Source organism: Tachysurus fulvidraco, chromosome 17 (assembly GCF_022655615.1).
Source record: "Tachysurus fulvidraco isolate hzauxx_2018 chromosome 17, HZAU_PFXX_2.0, whole genome shotgun sequence".
Lineage (NCBI taxonomy): Eukaryota > Metazoa > Chordata > Actinopteri > Siluriformes > Bagridae > Tachysurus > Tachysurus fulvidraco.
Genome location: NC_062534.1, coordinates 24,205,001 through 24,222,775, shown reverse-complemented (window position 1 = coordinate 24,222,775; position 17,775 = coordinate 24,205,001). Strand labels below are relative to the sequence as shown.

General features: G+C 36.8%; 1 protein-coding gene across 6 annotated transcripts; it reads right to left on the bottom strand.

Annotated features, from left to right (window-relative positions):
- Positions 1–3,667: 3,667 nt before the first annotated feature.
- Positions 3,668–16,375, bottom strand: LOC113651481 (C-C motif chemokine 4-like). Of its 6 annotated transcripts, none has more exons than XM_047802502.1 (3): positions 15,992–16,356; positions 4,164–4,284; positions 3,668–4,042 (listed from the first exon to the last, which is right to left on the bottom strand). In XM_047802502.1, exons 1-3 carry the CDS (start codon positions 16,053–16,055, stop codon positions 3,943–3,945), a joined length of 285 nt encoding a protein of 94 aa, XP_047658458.1. In that variant the 5' UTR covers positions 16,056–16,356; the 3' UTR covers positions 3,668–3,942. The 6 variants fall into 6 exon arrangements, with proteins under 6 accessions (XP_047658458.1, XP_027016039.2, XP_027016038.1 ...); XM_027160238.2 differs by lacking the exon at positions 15,992–16,356 and adding an exon at positions 10,035–10,241; XM_027160237.2 differs by lacking the exon at positions 15,992–16,356 and adding an exon at positions 4,369–4,564.
- Between the last annotated feature and the right edge of the window lie 1,400 nt (positions 16,376–17,775).

The window sequence follows — 17,775 nt, the reverse complement described above, 5'->3', positions numbered from 1 at the left end:
TCTCCATCTTATATATACACAAAGGGAGAGAGAAAACCCAGAATAGTCTCTCGTTTCTAAGTAGCCGTGTTCCTGCTACAGTATTACATCCTTCCTCTTTCTTCTGATACCTTCCATGTAAATCATCACATCTGGAGACTCGGCTGAGTTTCTTTTTCACATGATAGATTATCGTTTATAATTTTGATTACTTTTAATCTCATTATATATTCTAGCTAGTTTTTTATATTTAATCAAGCATTCATTGAGTCAGATCACATGCGATGTTCAGTCAGGTGCATAAACATCTGCTCAATCCATGACATTTATTTTATTTTTTTGTTTTGTCTTCCGATCGGGATCGAAACGAAAATGAATATAACCTCAAAGTGTAGACTTTTATCTTTAATGTGGTTTTATTTACATACAAACCTTCCAGCACTTTTTTTTATTGAAATGCCTAATTTAATAAAAAAAATAGTTTAAATAAATAAATAAATATATTTTTTTTACTTTCTACTCCATTATCATACACTGCCATCCGCAAGTAAACGATCTGAACGATCCTTGAACGATCCCGGATGAATAAACTTCTACGTTCACACACATTAAGTAAATGGACGGCGAAGAAATAACATTTCTAAGGAAGGTCGAGAAGCGATTACATAACGGTCTGAACTGTTAAGGAAGTGGCAATAAATACAGACAATAATATTCACCAGGAACTACAGAGAATTTCTACTAAAGAACAGCTTTTTTCCTAGAACTCTGCCACTCACTGATCGTATTGTCCTTCATACGCTGTTACATCTCCCCTCTCACACTTCGTTATTGCGCTAATGGACTATTACACAGACTATGCTCACTTGCACACTTGCTCTCTTTTTTGCATTGCTGCTCACCATTGCCTTATCGTATATATACCCACCTGATTTCTGTTTATAGTAACATAGCAATATTATACTAATAATTAATAATAATTATACTAATAGCCATATATTTTGTCTATAGCACATACCATTCTGTAAATTTCAGTTTATACTAATAGCCATCTGTATATTATATTTTTAGTACATATATATTCATCTGTATTTTTTAGCACATATACTGTATATTCATCTGTATATTATATATTTTAGCACATATACTGTATATTCATCTGTATATTATATATTTTAGCACATATACTGTATATTCATCTGTATATTATATATTTTAGCACATATACTGTATATTCATCTGTATATTATATATTTTTAGCACATATACTGTATATTCATCTGTATATTATATTCATAGCACATGCTCATCTGTAAATTATTGTTTATAGCAATAGCCATATTTTTTTACATCCTTCTGTAAATTTCAGCCATAATTATAGTCATCTGTATATTATATTGTATATTATGTTCATGGTACACACACATCTGTAAATTACTTCTATATTACCATTTTATTTAACTTATCGAAATCTTGTACAAACTGTATATCCTGATCCTATATCCACTTACTGCTATTGCACTCTGGTTATGTGTAATGAAAATAAAGTTGAATCTAATCTAATCTAATCTAATCTAATCTAATCTAATCTAATTACTAGAGCACTTCATTACTAGACCACAAATTATAATAAACACATAGATCGAGTTTTCATGCACAGGAACTCTGGGTAGTTTTATTGAAATGTGATATATTTTTATATCCAAACCAGGTAAATGAGTTATATTTATTTATAAAATATACATAAAAGAATGATAGAGTTTCACAAACCAGCTATAGAGTAAAATGAATTCCAAGGTCGGGGGTTCGATTCCCGCCTCCGCCTTGTGTGTGTGGAGTTTGCATGTTCTCCCCGTGCCTCGGGGGTTTCCTCCAGGTACTCCGGTTTCCTCCCCCGGTCCAAAGACATGCATGGTAGGTTGACTGGCATCTCTGGAAAATTGTCCATAGTGTGTGTGTGTGTGTGTGTGTGTGAGTGAATGAGAGTGTGTGTGTGCCCTGTGATGGGTTGGCACTCCGTCCAGGGTGTATCCTGCCTCGATGCCCGATTTAGGAAAAGGTTCCAGATTTATATGTCTGTGAGTGGCAAAAGAAAAGTATGTAAACCTTTGATTTCAGTATCTGTTGTGCAGTGATAACTGCAAGTAAAGTTTCTGGTAACTGTTGATCGGTCCTACACAATGGTTTGGAAGAATTCGATCGCATCCCTCAGTACAGAACAGCGACCTCACACCAACTTGCTTTTAGGACCTTCCACAACATTTCTTTTTGATTAAGGTCAGAACTTTCACTTATCCATTCCGGAACCTTATCTTTGTTCCTCTTTCAGCATTTTGTGGTTGACAGACTTGAGTACTTGTAGTCGTCGTCTTGGTGTATGACATGTTTTCTCTTGAGATTCAGTTCGTGGACAGATGTCTTTCCATTTTCTTCTAGAATTCATTGTTTCATCAGTGATGGCAGAGATGGTGTGGACCAGACGCAGCAGCACAGGCACAAAAAGTTTATTTTGGTTTCATTCATTCACAATTCATCTTTCCCAGGGGGAAGTTGTGGCCTAATTGTTAGAGAGTCTGACTCTTAACCCTAAGGTTGTGGGTTCGAGTCTCGGGGCCGGCAATACCACGACTGAGGTGCCCTTGAGCAAGGCACCGAACCCCCCAACTGCTCCCCGGGCGCCGCAGCATAAATGGCTGCCCACTGCTCTGGGTGTGTGTTCACTGCTGTGTGTGTGTGTTCACTGCTGTGTGTGTGTTCAATGCTGTGTGTGTGTTCACTGCTGTGTGTGTGCACTTTGGATGGGTTAAATGCAGAGAACAAATTCTGAGTATGGGTCACCGTACTTAGCCGTACGCCACGTCACTTTCAGTGGACCTCTGGCTTGTCCACATGATCTTTAGCAAACCTCAGATGGGCAGCCATGCTCTTGTTGGAGAGCAGTAGCTTTCTCCTTGCAACTCTGCCTTGCACACAGATGTTTTTCGGTGTTCAAATGATGGCAGACTATGAACATTAACATTAGCCAAAGTTTGACAGGCCTTTATTTGATTATAAGGTACCTCGGGTTCCTTTCTGACCCAACAGACCATGTCTTGATATTGGCGTGATCTTTGTTAATTGACCACATCTAGAGAGCGTACCATTGGTCAGTAGAAGTGGAACAGGGATGTGGTAGCTTAGTGCTGGACTGATTGGAAGGTTGTGAGCTCGAATCCCAGGTCCACCAAATGGACACTGCTGGGCCCCTGAGCAAGTCCCTTAACCCTCAGTTTTATAAAATAAGTTAAAATGTAAGTTGCTCTGGATAAGAGCATCAGCCAAATGCAGTACATCTCTTAAACTTCCTCCATTTGTACAGAATCTGTATGATTATAAATTTTTGAGTACAAACTCTTTAGAGATGGTTTTGTAACCTTTTCCAGCCCCACGGACAACAATAACTCTTTTGCTGTTGTCCTGGAAACAGATGGACTCTGATTTGACCATCAAATTAAATACTAACCCTAGAGATTCACATGACAGAGTATAATATATTTCTTTTAAGCGACACTGTATATGATAAAAAATGATTATGAAAGTCATTTTTTAAGTGTTCTGACATTATTAGATAATTAACTCTCATTAATTACAATTATAAAACAATTTCAATAAAACAATTTTAACTCAATGACTCGCCGGAAACCAGAAATCATACTGCATAGTGTGTTTATTAGAACATGGAGGTGTTACATGTGTAGAAAAGTCGGTCCATTTCATTTTCCTGCTACATTTACTTCAATCATGAAGAAGAAACTGAGTGACACTGAACTCTTATAAACACCAGGTGGCGCCAACACACTGAGGCCCAGAGGTGAGAATATGTTAATTATAAAAAAAAAATAAAATAAAAAAAATAAAAATTTAAACAAAAGGTCATAATATTAATTTAGTGTTCTGTGTTGAAACTCTCTCTCATGCAGAGGTTCAGAGGCTTGTTGTCGCAGAGTTGGGGTGTTCCTTCATGTACTTAATGACCCAAGAGGTTTTGGGATTCAGGCAGAATTTCTTTATTGGGGTCTCAAAGCTGAAACACAGAAAGAGAGACAGAAGGATGTTTGATTAATACAGAATATACAGCAACTCTTGGAAAAAACAAATATATATATTATTTGAATCTTGAATTTGCACCAGCAGGTGATACTCACACAATAGCCTTAATGGGGCAGTTGCTGCTGGTCCACCAGTATTTCACAATGAACTTATCTGGGACCCTCATTGTAGTTGTGCCTTCACAGCACTGAGTCTTGTAGTCTAAACCGTTTGGAGCTGAAATAAAATAAACAGTGGTACCAATAAGACACCAGAGAGACAACAAGAACATTTAACTGTGGGATTTAATACACAACTCACCGCTAAGCACCAGATGAAGAGAGCAGAGCGACAGCAGAAACAGCAGAGCCATCAGGTTCCTCATTGTAGCAGGACGTCTGGTTTCTCACAGAGAGACACGAGTGAGAGCGAGAGATCCAGGAGATAGGAGTCGAGTGCTGGAGGAGAAAGCTGCTCTCCATCTTATATATACACGAAGGGAGAAACAAAACGCAGAATGGTCTCTCGTTTCTAAGTAGCCGGCTTCCTGCTACAGTATTACATACTTCCTCATTTCCTCTTCTGAAGTTTGTAGATTTTACTCAGGTGGTTTTTACATGATGGGTTTCTTATCATTTAGACAGACGGACTGAGAGAGAAATTTCTTAATTAAAGGTAATGTTTATAAGTTTATAAATAATCAGGTTTGATTATATGGATTATGGAAAATACATGAAGATGAAATGGTTAATGTTATTATGGTGACTTCATGTCTCATTCCTTTTTTTTTTGTACATTTTTAAAAATGTAAATGTGTTGCTGCAGGCCCTGTGATGGGTTGGCACTCCGTCCAGGGTGTATCCTGCCTCGATGCCCGATGACGCCTGAGATTCGGATAAGCGGTAGAAGATGAGAGAGAGAGAGTGAGTGTTGCTGCAAGTTCACGTTTTTTTCTTTCATAAAATCTAAAGAATGTAAGAGCCTTAGAGTTCAGGAGGCTTTCATTAAGTCAGATTGTGATAGACGGTCAGGTATATAGATATTTAGCTGTTGACAAAAATAATGTTATTTTAGTCGTCTTCTACTTGGAACGGGTGTTGAAATAAATCATCCAGCGAGTTTTATGTGAGATCTTTATGTGAGGGGAAAAAAATAGTGATTCATTATTTCATTTCACAATAAAATTTTAATAAATGTATTTTAATCTGCAATAAAATAAAGTTTGTTAGAATCCCTGATTGAATATACAAAGATTTACACTACATAATGACCTTTGGAGTAAATAAATTAAAGGAAGTTCAATAAGTTTAAGCGATGACGTAACAGTCTGAGATATTATACAGGGAATAGGAGCCGTATATAGAGCCGGGAAAGTTTGACGTCTGTTCGTTGTAAAGCTGAGCACGCAAACTAGAGAAGGAAATGTTTGTCGGGTGAATTTGGGCATTAATACACAAAAGGGTAACTACACAGAACTCTTATTACTGGAGCAAGTCATGAAAATGGCACAAATGATAAAAACATGCTTAGTTTGTGTGTTCATACACAGAAACACCATGTATTCATCATTAATGTTATGTTCATTTATGGCCTGGTCTTAGAGTTTCTGTGTTTTTTACTATTACTATTATTATTACTATTCAAAACAAATCACCTGCACATGCGTGTGTGTCTGTGACAACAGTGGCGGAGCCAGGGATATTTCATAGGGGTGGCCAGGCAGGGGCCAGCACTTACTCTGGGGTGGCACAGAAAATATCATTATGCAAACAAACAACACTCATCTAACCTTAAAATACTTTTTTAAAAGTATAGGTGCCAAAATTACAATGATGTATGACGTGCAATACTTTAATTTTAATTAAATTAATTTAAATAAAAATTATTTAAATTCACATTAAATGTATAGTCATGTGTGTACTTTTGCCACCTCTGGTGAGCACAACACATCCTATCAGGCAAAAGTACACACATCCTTTACTCAAGTACAAGTACAGATACTCATTTTTTAAAATACTCCAGTAAAAGTAGAAGTAGTGACTACACTCTTTTACTCAAGTCAAAGTAAAGAAGTTTGGGCTCTGACATGTACTTAAGTAAAAAGTCGCCGTTACTACTACCTGTTTAGTGTCATGCCGGTTGGTAACTGGACATGTTTTTTATATATATATATATATATATAATGTGTGTGTGTATGTATATGAAAATGAATATTTCATTTTGGAGTGTGCTGATGAATATTTGCGTTCATCAGCCACAAGAGTGTTACGAAAGGCAGGCACTGATGTAGGTGATGTAGGGTGGAGTCAGCGTTCACATTCATCCCAAAGGTGTTCAGTAGGGATGAGATCAGAAAACAACCACATATAGCAGGAAAGGTCAGGTGACCCAATACTTTTGGAAATATAATGTATACCAAGTGTATCACCAAGGCCATATCCCAAACTGTAGGGAGATTCCAGCTCTGTCCTTGAAAATAACTCAAAATTATTGTGATGTTTTACAAATGACAAAATTAATGTTAATTAAATTAAGCACTTGGTGTTTTTTGGGTTGACCCCAGGGGCGGTTCTAGGGTTTCATCTTTAGGGTGTTTTAGCCCTCAGTGAGAATTTAAAACAAGAAGAGTTCTATATTATATATCATATGACAACTTTGGTAATAAGAATAGTGACATTTCACTGCTTTTGGTTGCCGTCTTTGCGTCTTTCCGCTGATTAACGTTATAGATAAACGCCTCCAGCTCTGACTGCGCGTGCACGCTGCGCGTACCTGTGCGTCTCCGTTCAAATAAAGCAGACAGCTGAAGACGCACTTTCGAAAGACAACACACGCGTGTAAAAGTATGAAATAAACGCAAAGTAAAACGTGTAAAAAGATGCCTGTAAGTGTCACGAGAGTTTCGCGGTCCAATGATTGTAGACATGTGATCGAGTTTCTGTTCTGCGAGATCATTTTCTTCTATTAAAAATGCAGTTGCGAGCGGGGTGGCCAGTGGGGTGGCCGTGAATACGTGCATGGTGGCCAGGGCCACCATTGGCCACCCCCTGGCTCCGCCTCTGTGTGGCAACATCCAGACAACCAACCCATTATATAATATAATATAATATAATATAATATAATATAATATAATATAATATAATATAATATAATATATTATCTATCTATCTATCTATCTATCTATCTATCTATCTATCTATCTATCTATCTATCTATCTATCTATCTATCTGTTTATCTGTTTATCCTCTTTATTTCAATGTTTACAGTACAGAGTGGAGTCATGGAAGTTTTTATACCTGAACTTTCATGTTTTTGAGGTATTGATCAAACCTGTTTATTTCCTGTGACAAGTGTGAAAGATTAATAACTAAAAAAACTGTTACTTTAGCAAACATTCTGGCCTCAGTATAAGATCCACAGTCATACACACATGAAGTAGGAAGAAAATTCCGCTCTTATATTATATATATATATATATATATATGTGTGTGTGTGTGTGTGTGTGTGTGTGTGTGTGTGTGTGTGTGTGTGTGTGTGTGTGTGTGTGTGTGTATTTTTAATTATTTTTTCTACACCACAGATTTGTAATAAATACATATACACACAGATTATGCCATATTAACTATAGTGTCATGGGAGCCATTACTTTATAATTGTACTTTTGCAGCTCATATATATTTCTAATGACTTGCTGGACAAAACATCTGCTTCTTCATTGTTGTGCCGGGATATTTGTTTATTTTTCACAATTCCTGAATAACCCGAAGTTAAACCCAGGTTTCCAGCAGGAGGGTTGCTCACCCACTGGGGGGTAAAATATATATAGTATAAAATATGTATATACAGTACAGTATATCAGGTGAAGAGGATGCTGTAATAAGGGGGGCACGGTGGCTTAGTGGTTAGCACATTCGCCTCACACCTCCAGGGTCGAGGTTCGATTCCTGCCTCCACCTTGTGTGTGTGGAGTTTGCATGTTCTCCCCGTGCCTCGGGGGTTTCCTCCAGGTACTCTGGTTTCCTCCCTCAGTCCAAAGACATGCATGGTAGGTTGATTGGCATCTCTGGAAAATTGTCCGTAGTGTGTGATTGCGTGAGTGAATGAGAGTGTGTGTGTGTGTGTGCCCTGTGATGGGTTGGCACTCCATCCAGGGTGTATCCTGCCTTGATGCCCGATGACGCCTGAGATAGGCACAGGCTCCCCGTGACCCGAGGTAGTTCGGATAAGCGGTAGAAAGTGAATGAGAGTGAGGATGCTGTAATGAGTCTGTCTGTGTGTTTTCCTTGTTTCTCTCTGCTGTCTTGTCCTGCTGTTAATTGTTTGCTCCGCCCACTCATTGGTTACCATGGACACTATCTCAAGCTTTCCTCCAGGTGTGTTGTCTTTGTCTCTGATTGTCTCCGCTTTTTGATTGGTTCCTGTTTTCTATATATACTCTGTTTGTTCTTTTCCTGGCAAGGGACAACATATGAAGTCCTCTGGCCAGACCCAGTGCGAAGATGCTGCGTTCACCATTTATTTTTTTGTGTTGTGTCTAATGATTGCTCCGTGGTGTTTATATATTGATGGGTTGTGTTTATGATCTGAAATCATAGTTTGATTTTGAGGACAGGTTAAATCGTTTAGGGGCGAGTGTTTGATTTTGACAGAAGAGTCAAAGGTTTTGGAAATTTAGTTTGAAAATTTTAGTTTTGTGTTTATAGTTCTGAGAAAATGGTTGACCGTTTCAAGAAATGTGTTTTAGCAATCGAGGAAAAACTGTAAATAATAAACAGCAATCTCAAGGCTCTTAAGTTTTGAAAACAGACAAGAGTGACATCTGTGTTTCTGGTCATTGATATACTGAAAAGTAGAACTTGTGTTCACTCAGAATAAAAAAAAACGACAGAGTATAATATATTTGTCTGATTTATTTGATTGCGTTCATTAGGACTGCGTTCCTGACTTTTAGGACATTTCCTTTAAGCGACACTGTATATGATAAAAACGATTATGAAAGTCGTTGTTTTAGGTGTTCTGACATTATTAGATAACTAACTCTCGTTAATTACAATTATAAATCAATTTCACTCTCACTCACTCATTTTCTACCGCTTATCCAAACTTCTCGGGTCTCGGGGAGCCTGTGCCTATCTCAGGCGTCATCGGGCATCAAGGCAGGATACACCCTGGACGGAGTGCCAACCCATCACAGGGCACACACACACTCTCATTCACACACACACCCTAAACCAATTTCAATAAAACAATTTTAACTCAATGACTCGCAGGAAACCAGACATCATACTGCATAGTGTGTTTATTAGAACATGGATGTATTACTGTACATGTGTAGAAAAGTTGGTTCATTTCATTTTTCTGCTACATTTACTTCAATCATGAAGACACTGAGTGACATTGAACTCTTATAAACACCAGGTGGCGCCATCACACCAAGGCCCAGAGGTGAGAATATGTTAATTATTAAAAAAATAAAATAAAATAAAAAAATAAAAATTTAAACAAAAGGTCCTAATATTAATTTAGTGTTCTGTGTTGAAACTCTCTCTCATGCAGAGGTTCAGAGGCTTGTTGTCGCAGAGTTGGGGTGTTCCTTCATGTACTTAATGACCCAAGCGGTTTTAGGATTCAGGCAGAATTTATTTTTTGGGGTCTCAAAGCTGAAACACAGAAAGAGAGACAGAAGGGTGTTTGATTAATACAGAATATACAGCAACTCTTGGAAAAAACAAATATATATATTATTTGAATCTTGAATTTGCACCAGCAGGTGATACTCACACAATAGCCTTAATGGGGCAGTTGCTGCTGGTCCCCCAGTATTTAACAATGTTCCTTTCTGGGATCCTCATTGTAGTTGTGCCTCCACAGCAGACAGTCTTGTAGTCTAAACCGGTTGGAGCTGAAATAAAATAAACAGTGGTACCAATAAGACACCAGGGAGACAACAAGAACATTTAACTGTGGGATTTAATACACAACTCACCGCTAAACACCAGATGAAGACCGCAGAGCGACAGCAGAAACAGCAGAGCCATGAGGTTCCTCATTGTAGCAGGACGTCTGGTTTCTCACAGAGAGACACGAGTGAGAGCGAGAGATCCAGGAGATAGGAGTCGAGTGCTGGAGGAGAAAGCTGCTCTCCATCTTATATATACACGAAGGGAGAAACAAAACAAGAATGGTCTCTCGTTTCTAAGTAGCCGGCTTCCTGCTATAGTATTACATCCTTCCTCATTTCCTCTTCTGTTTCCTGAACTTTAATTCGAAGTAATTCCATCTCAGTTTGTAGATTTTACTCAGGTGGTTTTTACATGATGGGTTTCTTATCATTTAGACAGACGGACTGAGAGAGAAATTCATTTTCGGTTCTTAATTAAAGCTAATGTTTAGTTTATAAATAAACAGGTTTGATTATATGGAATATGGAAAATACATGAAGATGAAATGCTTAACCCTTGTATGATGTTCATATTTTTGTTACTCGGCCGGTGTTCGTGGGTCTGTTTGACCCGCTGCATTTTTGGGTTTTTAATTCAACACAGGGGGCACGGTGGCTTAGTGGTTAGCACGTTTGCCTTACACCTCCAGGGTTGGAGGTTCGGTTCCCGCCTCCGCCTTGTGTTTGTGGAGTTTGCATGTTCTCCCCATGCCTCGGGGGTTTCCTCCGAGTACTCCGGTTTCCTCCCCCGGTCCAAAGACACGCATGGTATGTTGATTGGCATCTCTGGAAAATTGTCCGTAGTGTGTGTGTGTGTGAATGAGAGTGTGTGTGTGCCCTGTGATGGGTTGGCACTCCGTCCAGGGTGTATCCTGCCTCGATGCCTGATGACGCCTGAGATAGGCACAGGCTCCCCGTGACCCGAGGTAGTTCGGATAAGTGGTAGAAGATGAATGAATAATTCAACACAAACAAAAATTTTATGTAAAATACTCTACAGATGTTTATTTCATCCCAATTACAAGCGATATAAACAGCATATATGGTTAATATTTGCCCTTTACCTTTATTACATCACATTTTTAATAAAAGTTAATATTTGTTTTTTTTTCATAAAATGTTATAAAAAAAAGAAAGAAAGAAAGAAAGAAAGAAAGAAAGAAAATCAAATTTAATTAGTCTATGAGTGGAAAAAAATCAACATATTTACAGGGAAGCAAAATTTTTCAAAACTACTGATGTTTATGAGTATGAGTCCCACAGACCCGAACAAGGGTTATTGTTATTATGGTGACTTTGTGTCTCATTCATTTTTTAAAAAATCTTAAAAATTTTACAATTTAAAATATTACTAAATATTTAAAATATTTAAATAATTATCTATCTATCTATCTATCTATCTATCTATCTATCTATCTATCTATCTATCTATCTATCTATCTATATCTATATCGCTATATATACATATATATAATTAAATATATATTATATATTTAAAAATTTTTAATATTTAAATATTAAAATATTACTAAATATTTAACAGTAAATGTGTTGCTGCAGGTTCACCTTTTTTTTTTTCTTTCATAAAATCTAAGGAATGTAAGAGCCTTAGAGTTCAGGAGGCTTTCATTAAGTCAGATTCTATGTGATAGACAGTCAGGTATATAAATATTTAGCTGTTGACAAAAATAATGTTATTTTAGTCGTCTTCTACATGGAACGGGTGTTGGGGCAGTCGTGGCCTAATGGTTAATGAGTCTGATTCGTAACCCAAGGGTTGTGGGTTCGAGTCTCGGGCCGGCCACGACTGAGGTGCCCTTGAGCAAGGCACCGAACCCCCCAACTGCTCCCCGGGCGCCGCAGCATAAATGGCTGCCCACTGCTCCGGGTGTGTGTTCACGGTGTGTGTGTGTGCACTTTGGATGGGTTAAATGCAGAGAACAAGTTATGAGTACGGGTCACCGTACTTAGCCGTATGTCACGTCACGTCATGAAATAAATCATCCAGCGAGTTTTACGTGAGATGGTGATTCATTATTTCATTTCACCTCCTGTTAAAGACATCTACAACAAAATAAAGTTTGTTAGAATCCCTGATTGAATATATAAAGATTTACCCTCTGTGCATAAATGACCTTTGGAGTAAGTAACAAACAGTTTTAAGGAAGTTCGATAAGTTTAAGCGATGATGTAACAGTCTGAGATGTTATACAGCGAATAGGAGCCATATATAGACATGGGAAATTTTGACGTCTGTTCCTTGTAAAGCCGAGCACGCGATCTAGAGAAGGAAATGTTTGTCGGGTGAATTCGGGCACAACAGTTAACTTCAGAGAACTGAAACTGAAAATGACACAAATGAGAAACATGCCTGCAGTAGTTTGTGTGTTCATATATAGAAACGGCCTGTTCTTAGATTTTCTGTGTTGTTTTTTTTTTTACTATTAATTCAATTCAATTCAAGTTTATTTGTATGGTACTTTTTACAACGGACATCGTCTCAAAGCGGCTTTACAGAACATAAACATAGAACGAAAGGTTATTATAAAGAATAATATAAAGATTAATAGAATACAAAATTCAAGATTAATATTAGATAGATTTCGTCCCCAATGACTCAGGCAGCAGTGGCAAGGAAAAACTTCCTTAGATGGTAAGGAAGAAACCTTGAGAGGAACCGTACTCAAAGGGGAACTTCATCCTCATCTGGGTAGCACTGGGGGTGTGGTATATAAATATACAGTCTGATAAATGTTGTATAGATGCAGTGGTGTAGTCTAGTTTTTTTAGTGAGTATGCTGTGATTTTTTCCCCCCTCCCAGCCTCATACACACCCACCCTAGAGCGACACCCCATAGGCACCACCACACTCACTAATGCATAAAATATGCATCTACATGTAATTTAGAGCATTATTAAAGACTGCTTATGTGTTATGAACATTCCAATTTATCATAAGTAACAAAAGACAGGTATAAAGTTCACCCAAAAATGAAAATTGTGTTATTTCCTTACCTTCAATTTGTTCCAAAACTGTATGAGATTCTTCCTTCTGTTTAACACAAAAGATGATTTTGAAAAATGACACAATTTTCATTTTTGGGTGAACTTTATACCTTTAAGAGCTACATTTAGCCTTAAATGTTATATGAATAAGCCTGCGCCAAACCACAGGTTTTATAAGCTGTCCATTTTAAATGTATATTTAAGAGTGAACAATAAACATTTGTTCGGTTTTATCACCAACACGCTTTCATTGCAGAATATTATGAACTGAATGAACTGGTAGTTTATAAAGCTTTATAAATACATCTGTACTCGGGCTGTGGGTGAAATGTCACCCGAAGCTGCTGTAGCTTTAGGCGCAGGCTTCCGAAAACACTCAGTGTAGTTTGAGTCTGCTTTTGTTTCATATCTTCTTTTACTTTAGTTAGTTAATTTCAAATTTGCGTCAAAAAACACCGCCAAGCGACTCATTTTCCTTCTTTGTAGGTGACGTCAGATTGGGTCACAGGCCACGGAAGCCCCAATGGTCCAAAAACGTTAGTGATTCGTAATCACAACCACAGTCTGTGTTCGCAACAGAGACGGGGTGAATTTATGAAAAAAGTTCTGTCACAAAACGATATTGTTACGTATCCTCACGCTTTTTAAGTGGGTATACGGAAATCCTTGGCCTTTACTAGTGGGTATACGCGTATACCTGCGTATCACGTAGACTACACCACTGTACAGATGCAAAAGATCGCATGGAGTTCAAATCTTTTTAGTATAGCGGAGTCTAAGTGTAGCTGGTAGATCTCTAGATGCCTCAGGATTTGCTGAGTCAGCCTCATATCAGTGGTCCAAAATCTTCATCGCACGGAAGACGATCAGAGCTAGGACAATTTCTGGATGCCTCAGGATTACTAATATATAACTATTCAAAACAAATCACCTGCACATACGTCTGCATCTGTGACAACATCCAGACAACCAACATATTATATTATATTATATTATATTATATTATATTATATTATGTTATATTATATTATTTTTTATTATATTATATTATATTATATTATATTATATTATATTATATTATATTATTTTATAGTATGTTATATTATATTATATTATATTATATTATATTATTTTTTTATTATATTATATTATATTATATTATATTATACCTTAAAAATATACACAGTTCTACACTTCTGCAATAAGCTATGACATTGCTGTCTGAATTGCTATACATCTATACATATATACATTTATATATATACAATTGCTATACATATACTATCTATCTATCTATCTATCTATCTATCTATCTATCTATCTATCTATCTATCTATCTATCTATCTAAAAGAAATGTGAGTCTCAGCGCATCAATGTGACAGAGTCACCAGTTGTTTGTTTTTATTTAACAGTAAAACTATATGAACAGCAGAGCTTTTTTTTCCATTTAACTTAAAAAAATTCCCTATATATACATTTACAGCATTTAGCAGACACCCTTATCCAGAGTGACCTTATCCAAAGGGCCTTGCTCAAGGGCCCAGCAGTGGCAGCTTGGTGGACTTGGGAATCGAGCCCATGACCTTCCGATCAGTAGCCCAACACCTTAACCACTGAGCTACCACATCCCTATATTTATATAATGTCATGGAAGTTTTTTATTCCTGAACTTTCATGTTTTTGAGTTATTGATCTATAAAAACTCTATAATAATTCTAATAACTTTGTAACTGTTACGTTAACATTCTGGCCTCAATATTGGATCCACAGTCATACAGTACACATGTGAAGTAGGAAGGAAATCCTGCTCTTATATTAAAAAAAATAATAATAATAAAATACAAAATTAAATAGATAGATAGATAGATAGATAGATAGATAGATAGATAGATAGATAGATAGATAGATAGATAGATAGATAGATAGATAAATATCAATACATCATCAGATTTACACATAAGTTTTAAAAGCAAACAATAACTCTTTTGCTGATGTCCTGGAAACAGATGGACTCTGATCTGACCATCAAATTAAATACTAATCCTAGAGATAATACTTTTGCATACTTTATAAAATAAAATATTTATCTGATTTGTCTGATTTATTTGACTGCGTTCATTAGGACTGCGTTCCTGACTTTTAGTACAGACATTTCTCTCAAGCGACACTGTATATGAAAAAAAAAAACAATTATGAAAGTCGTTTTTTTAAGTGTTCTGACATTATTAGATAATTAACTCTCATTAATTACAAGTATAAACCAATTTCAATAAAACAATTTTAACTCAATGACTCGCCGGCAACCAGACGTCATACTGCATAGTGTGTTTATTAGAACAGGGAGGTATTACTGTACATGTGTAGAAAAGTCGGTTCATTTCATTTTCCTGCTACATTTACTGGGTAACAATCATGAGGAAGAAACTGAGTGACACCGAACTCTTATAACCACCAGGTGGCGTCATCACAATAGGTCTAAGGTTAAAACTTAATTTAAACAAAAGGTCATAATATTAATTTAGTGTTCTGTGTTGAAACTCTATCTCATGCAGAGGTTCAGAGGCTTGTTGTCGCAGAGGTGGGGTGTTTTTTTATGTACTTAATGACCCAAGCGGTTTTAGGATTCAGGCAGAATTTCTTTTTTGGGGTCTCAAAGCTGAAACACAGAAAGAGAGACAGAAGGATGTTTGAGTAATACAGAATATAGAGCAACTCTTGGGGAAAAAAAATTTAATTATAATAATATATATTATATATTATTTGAATCTTGCACCAGCAGGTGATACTCACACAATAGCCTTGATGGGGCAGTTGCTGCTGGTCCCCCAGTATTTCACAATGAACTTATCTGGGATCGTCATTGTAGTTGTGCCTCCACAGCAGACAGTCTTGTAGTCTAAACCGATTGGAGCTGAAATAAAATAAACAGTGGTACCAATAAGACACCAGAGAGACAACAACAACATTTAACTGTGGGATTTAATACACAACTCACCGCTAAACACCAGATGAAGAGAGCAGAGCGACAGCAGAAACAGCAGAGCCATCAGGTTCCTCATTGTAGCAGGACGTCTGGTTTCTCACAGAGAGACACGAGTGAGAGCGAGAGATCCAGGAGATAGGAGTCGAGTGCTGGAGGAGAAAGCTGCTCTCCATCTTATATATACTGTACACGAAGGGAGGAAAAAAACAAGAATGGTCTCTCGTTTCTAATTATCACTATAGTATTACATCCTTCCTCATTTCCTCTTCTGTTTCCTGAACTTTAATTCGAAGTAATTCCATCTCAGTTTGTAGATTTTACTCAGGTGGTTCTTACATGATGGGTTTCTTATCATTTAGACAGACGGACTGAGAGAGAAATTCATTTTCGGTTCTTAATTAAAGGTAATGTTTATAAGTTTATAAATAATCAGGTTTGGTTATATGGAATATGGAAAATACATGAAGATGAAATGGTTAATGTTATTATGGTGACTTCATGTCTCATTCTTTTTTTTTGTACATTTTTAAAAATAATTTTTTAATATTTAACAGTAAATGTGTTGCTGCAGGTTCACGTTCTTTCTTTTTTCTTTCTTTCTAAAAATCTAAGGAATGTAAGAGCCTTAGAGTTCAGGAGGCTTTCATTGAGTCAGATTCTATGTGATAGACAGTCAGGTATATAAATATTTAGCTGTTGACACGAAATAATGAATAATAAATATGACGTCAAAGTGCTGCTTTTTATCTTTAATGTGAACCGATTTACATCCTTTTTTTTTTTTTTGTAAGATCTTCTTCTGTTTAAGACGGAAAAAAAAATAGTGATTCATTATTTCAATTCACAATAAAATTTTAATAAAATCATTTTAATCTGCAATAAAATAAAGTTTGTTAGAATCCCTGATTGAATATACAAAGATTTACACTACATAATGACCTTTGGAGTAAATAATTTGAAGGAAGTTCAATAAGTTTAAGCGATGACGTAACAGTCTGAGATATTATACAGGGAATAGGAGCCGTATATAGAGCCGGGAAAGTTTGACGTCCGTTCGTTGTAAAGCTGAGCACACGAACTAGAGAAGGAAATGTTTGTCGGGTGAATTTGGGCATTAATACACAAAAGGGTAACTACACAGAACTGAAACCGGCATAAAAACATGCCTAGTTTGTGTGTTCATACACAGAAACACCATGTATTCATCATTAATGTTATGTTCTATACATCTGTCATGAATCTTTTGGTTCATATCTTGTCTCCACCTCTGTATTGTCGTTGGTTGTTGCCTTAATGAATCTCACCTACATTTCAGTTTACCTCCTGAATTATTAATAACCTATTTGTTCAGTTTCTGCTTAGCGCCTCACATACAAGGCCTGTTCTTAGAGTTTCTGTGTTTTCTTACTATTACTATTGAAAACAATTCACCTGCACATGCGTCTACCTCTGTGACAACATTATTGTAATGAGTCTGTCTGTGTTTTCCTTGTTTCTGTCTGCTGTCATTCCCTGCTGTTAATTGTTGGCCCCTCCCACTTATTTGTTACCTCGACACTAATTGTACTCAATCTTTCCTCCAGGTGTGTTGTCTTTGTCTCTGATTGTCTCTGCTTTGTCATTGGTTCCTGTCACATATATATTCTCTGTTTGTTCACTTCCCTGGTGCTAGTCGTTTCAATGTTCCTGTTTCCTGTCAGCTCTGTGTTCGGCCTTGTTTTGCCTGTCTGTGTACCTGTTTACTTGTTTTGGTTATTTAAATCTCTTTACTGCATTTGGATCCTTACTCGCCTTTG